The 10,017-nt window shown below is 34.5% G+C and overlaps 1 protein-coding gene across 1 annotated transcript; it reads left to right on the top strand.

Annotated features, from left to right (window-relative positions):
- Positions 1–4,909: 4,909 nt before the first annotated feature.
- On the top strand, positions 4,910–8,920 carry LOC147819388 (uncharacterized). The gene is made up of 2 exons (XM_087172808.1): positions 4,910–5,069; positions 8,425–8,920. Exon 2 carries the CDS (start codon positions 8,444–8,446, stop codon positions 8,750–8,752), a length of 309 nt encoding a protein of 102 aa, XP_087028934.1. The 5' UTR covers positions 4,910–5,069; positions 8,425–8,443; the 3' UTR covers positions 8,753–8,920.
- The last annotated feature ends 1,097 nt before the right edge of the window (positions 8,921–10,017 follow it).

Below are 10,017 nucleotides of genomic sequence, written 5' to 3'. Positions count from 1 at the left end.
GTACTATGAAGTTTTATACCTTACTATACTATGACATTTTTATACCTCACTATACTATGACGTTTTATGCCTTACTATACTATGACATTTTATACCTTACTATACATGAAGTTTTATGCCTTACTGTACTATGACATTTTTATGCCTTACTAGCCTATGAAAACTTTAAGCCTGACTGACATTTTATACCTTACTGTACTATGAAGTTTTATACCTTACTATACTATGACATTTTATACCTCACTATACTATGAAGTTTTATGCCTTACTGTACTATGAAGTTTTATGCCTTACTGACATTTTATACCTTACTGTACTATGAAGTTTTATACCTTACTATACTGTGACATTTTTATACCTCACTATACTATGACATTTTATACCTTACTATACAATGACATTTTTATACCTCACTATACTATGAAGTTTTATGCCTTACTGACATTTTATGCCTTACTGTACTATGAAGTTTTATACCTTACTATAAATTTGTATCCATTACTGTACTATGACGTTTTTATACCTTACTATACTATGAAGTTTTATGCCTTACTGTACTATGACATTTTTATGCCTCACTATCCTATGAAAACTTTATGCCTTACTGACATTTTATACCTTACTGTACTATGAAGTTTTATGCCTTACTATACTATGACATTGTATACCTTACTATAAATTTTTATACCTTACTGTACTATGAAGTTTTATGCCTTACTGACATTTTATACCTTACTGTACTATGAAGTTTTATACCTTACTATACTGTGACATTTTTATCACCTCACTATACTAAGACATTTTATACCTTACTATACTATGACATTTTTATACCTCACTATACTGTGAAGTTTTATGCCTTACTATACTATGACATTTTATACCTTACTATACATTTTTATGCCTTACTGTACTATGACATTTTTATGCCTTACTATCCTATGAAAACTTTATGCCTCACTGACATTTTATACCTTACTGTACTATGAAGTTTTATACCTTACTATACTATGACATTTTTATACCTCACTATACTATGACATTTTATACCTTACTATACAATGACATTTTATACCTCACTATACTATGAAGTTTTATGCCTTACTGTACTATGAAATTTTTATGCCTCACTATCCTATGAAAACTTTATGCCTTACTGACATTTTATACCTTACTGTACTATGAAGTTTTATACCTTATTATAATATGAAAACTTTATGCCTTACTGACATTTTATACCTTACTGTACTATGAAGTTTTATACCTTACTATACTGTGACATTTTTATACCTCACTATACTATGAAGTTTTATGCCTTACTATGATATGACATTTTATACTTTACTATACTATGACATTTTTATACCTCACTGTACTATGAAGTTTTATGCCTTACTATACTATGACATTGTATACCTTACTGACATTTTATACCTTACTGTACTATGAAGTTTTATGCCTTACTATGATATGACATATTATACCTTACTATACTATGGCATATTATACCTTACTATACTATGACATTTTATACCTTACGATACTATGACATTTTTATATCTTACTATACTATGATATTTTATTTCTTATTGTACTAAGACATTTTTAGTCCTCATGACATCTTATATATTACAATACTATGACATTTTTATGCCTTACTATCCATTGAAATCTTTATGTCTTACTGAACTATGACATTTTATACCTTACTATACAATGACATTTTTACGCCTTACTATAATATGATATATTATGCCTTACTGTAATATGACATTTTATATCTCACTATACTATGACATTTTATACCTTACTGTACTATGAAGTTTTATGCCTTACTATCCTATGAAAACTTTATGCCTTACTGACATTTTATACCTTACTGTACTATGAAGTTTTGTACCTCACTTTACTATGAAGTTTTATACCTTACAATACTAGGACATTTTTAGTCCTTATGACATCTTATATTTTACAATACTATGACATTTTTATGCCTTACTGAACTATGACATTTTATGCCTTACTATACTATAGCATTTTTATGCCTTACTATACTATAGCATTTTTATGCCTTACTGACATTTAATACCTTACTGTTCTATGAAGTTTTATGCCTTACTATAATATGACATTTTATACCTTACTATACTATAACATTTTCATACCTCACTGTACTATGAAGTTCTATGCCTTACTATACTATGACATTTTATACTTTACTATAAATTTTTATGCCTTACTGTACTATGACATTTTTATGCCTTACTATCCTATAAAAAATTTAAGCCTTACTGACATTTTATACCTTACTGTACTATGAAGTTTTATGCCTTACTATAATATGACATTTTATACCTTACTATACTATGACATTTTTATACCTCACTGTACTATAAATTTTTATGCCTTACTGTACTATGACATTTTTATGCCTTACTATCCTATGAAAACTTTATGCCTTACTGACATTTTATACCTTACTGTACTATGAAGTTTTATACCTCACTATACTATGACATTTTTATACCTCACTATACTATGACATTTTTATACCTCATTATACTATGACATTTTTATACCTCACTATATTATGAAGTTTTATGCCTTACTATGATATGACATATTATACCTTACTATACTATGACATTTTATACCTTACAATACTCTGACATTTTCATATCTTACTATACTATGATATTTTATTTTTTACTGTACTAAGACGTTTTTAGTCCTTATGACATCTTATATTTTACAATACTATGACATTTTTATGCCTTACTATCCATTGAAATCTTTATGCCTTACTGAACTATGACATTTTTATACCTCACTATACTATGAAGTTTCATGCCTTACTATGCTATGACATTTTATACCTTACTATAAATTTTTATGCCTTACCGTACTATGACATTTTATACCTTACAATACTATGACATTTTTATGCCTCATTATCCTATGAAATCTTTATGCCTTACTGACATTTTATGCCCTACTGTACTATGAAGTTTTATGCCTTACTATAATATAACATTTTATACCTTACTATACTATGACATCTTATACCTTACGATACTATAACATTTTTATATCTTACTATACTATGATATTTTATTTCTTACTGTACTAAGACATTTTTAGTCCTTATGACATCTTATATTTTACAATACTATGACATTTTATGCCTTACTATACTATGACATTTTATACCTCACTGTACTATGAAGTTTTATGCCTTACTGAACTATGACATTTTTATGCCTTACTATCCTATGAAAACTTTATGCCTTACTGACATTTTATACCTCACTGTACTATGAAGTTTTATGCCTTACTATATTATGACATTTTCATACCTCACTATACTATGAAGTTTCTATACCTTACTATACTATGACATTTTATACCTCACTGTACTATGAAGTTTTATGCCTTACTGTACTATGACATTTTTATGCCTCACTATCCTATGAAGTTTTATGCCTTACTGTACTATGACATTTTTATACCTCACTGTACTATGAAGTTTTATGCCTTACTATACTATGACATATTATACCTTACAATACTATGACATTTTTATATCTTACTATACTATGATATTTTATTTCTTACTGTACTCAGACATTTCTAGTCCTTATGACATCTTATATTTTACAATACTATGACATTTTTATGCCTTACTATCCATTGAAATCTTTATGCCTTACTGAACTATGACATTTTATACCTTACTATACAATGACATTTTTATGCCTTACTATAATATGATATATTATGCCTTATTGTAACATGACATTTTTATACCCTACTGTACTATGACATTTCATGCCTTACTATACTATGACATTTTATACCTTACTATAAATTTTTATGCCTTACTGTACTGTGACATTTTTATGCCTTACTATCCTATGAAAACTTTATGCCTTACTGACATTTGATACCCTACTGTACTATGAAGTTTTATGCCTTACTGTACTATGACATTTTTATACCTCACTATACTATGAAGTTTTATGCCTTACTATGATATGACATTTTATACTTTACTATACTATGACATTTTTATACCTCACTATACTATGAAGTTTTATGCCTTACTATGATATGACATTTTATACCTTACTATACTATGACATTTTATACCTTACTATACTATTGTCTTACTATACTATGGCATTTTTATGCCTTACTGACATTTTATACCTTACTATACTATGACATAACATCTTATGCCTTACTATACTATGACATTTTATGCCTTAATATAATATGACATTTTATACCTTATTATGCTAAGACGTTTTTTATGCCTTACCATACAATGATGTTTTTCATGGCTTACTATACTATGACGTTTTTATGCCATCCTATGACATTTTTATGCCTTTTCATACTATGACATTTGATACCTTACTATACTATGGCGTTTTATGCCTCACTATCCTATGACATTTTTATGCCACACCATATTGAAACAATTTTACGCCTTACTATATTATTACGTATGACTGAAACATTGAATGGTAAAACTAATCTTCTAAATGTATATAATTTAAATTATGTTTAAAGCTAATGTTTCTGATAACGTGTAAGAGCTACCAAGCTTAATAAAATAAAAGATCTAATTCCAAGGGCTACAGCAACTAGGTCACTAATCAATGATTAACATTTATTAGTCACTCATCTTAGCTATTGCCTCATCTCTCATTCATTTCGTCTTTGAGACAGTGATGTGGACCTCTTTAATCTTTTATCTAGTCAGATGATTAGGAGTCATCGCTTTTTCCTGACCCACCTCTGGTCATCCCTTTGGCTTGTGATTGGCTGCAGTGACTAGCGGGGCTGTCGCTGCAGCCAATCCTGTCTTTTGTGGCCCGCCAGCACTCCCTTTGCCTTACCCTTCAAATGACGTCACGTCCCGCAAACGTTATACGCATTGGGTTTCTGTAGGAGAGTGGGTCGCTCATTGCGGTAAAAATAGTAATAGACACTGGAAACAGAAGGAATTTCTTTCCAAACAGACACTGCTGTTTACTACAGACGGGAACACTCTTTATTCTAAGGTAGGTGGTCCTCACATGTCCGTAACTCTTGCTATGTGTTGGTCGTCATTAACTTGGTGGACTGGAAAACTGAACAGAGATAGAGTGGGTCGTGGCCTGCAGGTGCCACTTGTATTCGGCTTATGTTAGTATCTTAATATTTCTTTAACGTTGTACTTATAATCTAACCTAATGTCGGAATCTTGACATGAAATTACACGAGTACTACTGCCAATATTAATACTAATAAAAACTAACGTGGAAATATTAGATAATAACAAACTAGCTTAATTAGGGAACTCAAATGGCTAAATGCCACTTTAGCAACAAACGTTTTACTCACTGTGCTGTTATTTACATATGTTTATGTGTTGTATCAGTGTGTCGTGACTTTGTGTTTGCCTGTGTGTGTTTGTGTGAGTGATGGTTGTGGTTCTGATTCTTTCTAATTAGGTCCAATGGGGTGTCTTCATATACAGTCAGCCTTTTAGTATTGTGATGTCTCTAGAGGTTGAGAAAGTAAACATTGGCTGCCAGGATACAGATCTGCTGTGTAACATGGATGTTTACAGCTTGGGTAAACAGGCTCAGAATAATGAAGCTGTTTTTGTAGGCCAAGACAGAAAAGCTCTTTATGTCGGCCATTTTAGGCCATAACTTTAGGTATAAAAGCAAGAATGTATTGTGTTAATGTGTAATATTTTCTTACTGGATATCTTGCTTAAAGTTGACATCACTTGGTTAGATTAACTGGTAAACTAACTGTTTAAATTTCTATCAAAATAAAATAGGAAGTTGTTCATTCATTTAACTTCCCCTAATATAGTTGTACTTGTATTTTATAACCACAACATTGGCATTTATATGAGCTTAACAACAGCTGATATTAGCAGCCCTGGGTTGGTTTTACAAAATTTAAACATATGTGATCAGATACCTAATTTTGCCCCTTCTTCACTTGACTGTGATATATTTTTATTTAGGTTGATAACTTCACCAAGTTAAGTGGGTTTTTTTTTATTGTGAATTGGTAAATGCTTCCATTATAATAACACATTTGTTCACTGGCTATGCCTGTTAATCCTTTGTCAATATTTACAGTGCCATTAGGGTCAGAGGGATGTTATGAATTGAGACACACCTCAGGTGCACTGTTCATGAGTGTGTTTGTGTCTGTATGTGATATTATCACCATACTATTGTTGTGGAAACATTTTGTGAGCTCACACACCTATTCTTGCAGTCCATTAGGAAAAAAAAACATATGACACACATGCAAATAGAACCTTGATGTTGTAGACTTCCTTACTGGTGTCAGATTACTGATTATTTGCATGGTCCCTTTGAAAGAAGCTTTTCTCAGCCTTTAGCTAGTAATGTAACACCCTGTAGTCACAGATGACTTAGGAGCTTGAAAAATGGCCAGGCAGTCATCGAAGAAGCCTTCCTGTTAACATGGAGAAAGAGAAATCTGATAATTGTGTTATTTTATTACTCCTCGCTGCCTTAAGGTGCAACACAAACAATTCACCAGGGATCATTCTGTTCCTCCTGGAGCACGGTAACCATAGTAACAGAGGCCCTACCATCTGTCAGTAGCTTCACGAACACATTCAGGTGGTGAAATGTCCAGCCATCTTTTCAAAAAGCGCTGTGCATAGAAGCTTATTGCTGACATGGAAGCAGGACTTAGACTTAATCATGTTTTACCACAACATTAGCAGTTGTATTCTTTCCAATTCCCCTTTGGTGTGTTTAAACTTAAACTCTCACAGTATTTAGAATTTTGTATGAAATGTACTCAGCATCTAATATTCAGGTATAACACTACCCAACCTTGTTACTAATGTTCTTACTAAATTGGGTAATCAAAGAGATGGAAAATCAATCATGATACTTTGAACCTAATAAATACAACATTTCTTTTTCCAAAACAGATAACAAGTACAGATAATGGCATTGGCAACTACTATTGGTTGAGAAATGTCTCCCAATTCAGTTTGCAGCAACAGCTACTGCATCGCCTTATTATAGACAGAAGACTGGATAAAGATAGATGCAGTGAAGCTGCAGAAAGACATCGGAGTACTATTTAGATGTTTATAGTCTACATATACAATGTGACAGGAATCCTGGGAGGCCTAACAGAGTTGCAGTCCTCCATGTGGCCCACTTTCCTTTGTTGTGGCTGTTCTGCATGAGCAAATCCAGTGATGAGGGCTAGCATGAGGGTTGTGATGGTCCCACATCTACCTTTTTCAGAAGCCATTAGTGGTTGGCTGTGAAATGCACTTCCTTGTTATGAGGTCTTGAGGGGAACGAATGACCTTTAGACACACAGCTGATTACATTTATTGTACTTTCAGAGTAGCTTAAAAATTAAAACAGTTCCTGTATAGGCAACAGCTAAAGCAGTGCTTTGTTAAATTGTCTTTCTTATGTTAGTTTAACACTTCCCACGGAAATACAATACGAAGGTGTGATCTTGCCCATATGACTCGACACATTGCTGTGTTTCTGAGCAAGCAGGAAAACCAAGTGTGAAGATAACACCAGTGCTGACCTCTATGACCACTGCGGTTTCTTTCTCCCCTTCTCTTTGTCATGATTCCTTTGATAAGCCTCACCCTGCATACTGTGACACAGCCTCCATAAGTCTGTGTGTGAACAGTACTAAGATAATGGTGCTTATATGTGGGAGGGTTGATGTGAGATGTGATTGGCCATTGACTCATAAGAAGTGCTTGTGTTTGCTGCCGGGTTGTGGAGGTTGTTTGCTGTATGAGTCTGCAAAAGCATGAGACGCCACAAGATGGGTTTATATGCTTTACATTTCTGCTCTGGGAAACAGTTGCATCATTTTGGAGCCTATCTTAAATTGTTGTGCTCTTATATCAGGACTCTGGGGAATTCATTGCCTAATGTGTCTCTAGAGGTTGAATTACACGCCGGTGCATTGACATACACTCACACACTCTTTTACATGGTTCACAATACCACACATTGATCTGATCTCTCACTTTTATTAAACAAAACAGAATTACTATATAATTACAACTATACAAGCTTTGCAGTACAAAAGCATCTATCATAAGGTCCTCTAATAAAGCCTCCACTGCAGTACAAGAAAGTTTTGTTGGTTGAAAATCCTCTATTTTTGTCACCTGTACCCCACTATCCCCAAAATGTGTAGGTAAACAGTTCCATGTTGTACTAATATCTTAAATGTGATATGTGACATGTGGTACCTGGTACTTACCTGCATTTCTTTTATATTCACCCCTTGTTGATTGTCTTAAATGTGTCCACTCTGCAGACTAAGTGAAATTAGAATAATTAGATACAACAACACTCTTATTTTCTTCTTGTTTTTCAGCTAATTGTTCAACACAAAGATGAATTTTGAGCAGCCCCCTCCATACCCAGGCAGCGGCCCCACTGCTCCAGGCTATCCAGCCCAGGGCCCACCTCCACAAGGCTACCCACCTCAGGGTTATCCTCAACAGGGATACCCTGTGAACATGGAGCAGCCTAATCCAGCATACCCCAACTACCCTGCCGGACCAGGGGGCCCAGGAGGTCCTTATCCAGGCCAAGGACAGCCTCCTTATCATGGATACCCTGGACAACCACAGTTTGGCTGGCAGGGGGGACCCCCTCCTGGGCCTATGTATGGGGAAGCTCCCAAAAATACAGGTGAGTGATAACACAATACAGAGGTTGATACAAATATATGTTAATGTCTTATATGAATTAATTATTACATAAGACAGTGTATCAGGTGCCCCGTTGCAAATATTTTAATTGCCAAGTACTTTGTGAATTATAGAAGAATATATACAGTTCCATTGCTCCACATTGAGTCAAAGAAATATAGACCCTTACCAACTCAGATCAGGCCAATGAGGGCTGATTGTATAAAGTGATTGAGCAGTGAGCCCAGTACTGGCACATGCACGCAGCACACCCATGTGCACTACAATTGACAGACACACAGAGAGTGCCAGTAAAGGGACAGACAGGAATGGTAAAAACTTTATAGATTTGTTCACGGCCCATCAGTGCAACAGGACTTCTCCTCATGCTCGCGATGGCCAGTCCGACTATGACAGACAGGTCTGTTGTCGTTGTGTTTGTGAAAGAGAAAGAGAGAGAGAGAGAGAGAGAAAGAGAAATGGGGGCAAGTAGGGGCTGGGTGAATCAATGTACTGCACACAGCTCTAGAGAAAATAGAAAATCAATTATGCAGTGGTCAATGGTGAAATTGTGGTGGCCCACAACAAATAATTCAATGCATGGGAAACTGATACAACTAATGATGGCTGAATTCCATGTAGCTGCTTTAATTTCTGGGTCCTGGTATTGTTCATGCTGACTCACTGTCACACTGGGACATTTGAATGTAATGGAGCCGTTATTCATGTTTTTAGTAACACCTGTGTTTTCCCTGCTGTGACAAGTCGAAATGAGAGAGTGCTCACAATTGAGAAGCGGGAACCATCAAATACTTAAAAATTGTTAATGATTGTCTCATCAATTTATTGACCAATAGTTTCAGCTCCATCTGGGACTGTAAAATGCTAAAACTGTTATTATGCAGAGTAAGCTATTAAGGATTCATGAGTGTGAAATCAAGCCAGGTTTAAGATAAAAGGTGTGTTAATGCAGTAGCACTTCCCAACTGAGCATCCAGAATAAACTGTAGCACAAGCTGTGAAACAAAAAGCACACTGTAAAATATTCAAAATGAATATGCAAAGAGAACAGAAAACACAGATAACACCTTTATGTATTAAAGCAAGCAAAAAGGTGTTACCGCTCCTGTAACTGACTTAAGATAAGCCTCTCCTGGTTGATCAAAGGAGAGTGTTCTGATATTGAGATTCTTGCTCCGAGTGGTTTGATAGAGCTGCTCATTAGTGCCACGGGTGCTCAGCTCCGAGGCACTCCTCAAAAAACGTCATAGTAT

This window comes from Seriola lalandi, unplaced genomic scaffold (assembly GCF_002814215.2).
Source record: "Seriola lalandi dorsalis isolate HSWRI2012SDOR001 ecotype SW California unplaced genomic scaffold, Sedor1 jcf7180002053816, whole genome shotgun sequence".
Classification (NCBI taxonomy): Eukaryota; Metazoa; Chordata; class Actinopteri; order Carangiformes; family Carangidae; genus Seriola; species Seriola lalandi.
The sequence above is the reverse complement of the archived record's forward strand: the minus strand, read 5'-3'. Positions and strand labels throughout refer to the sequence as shown.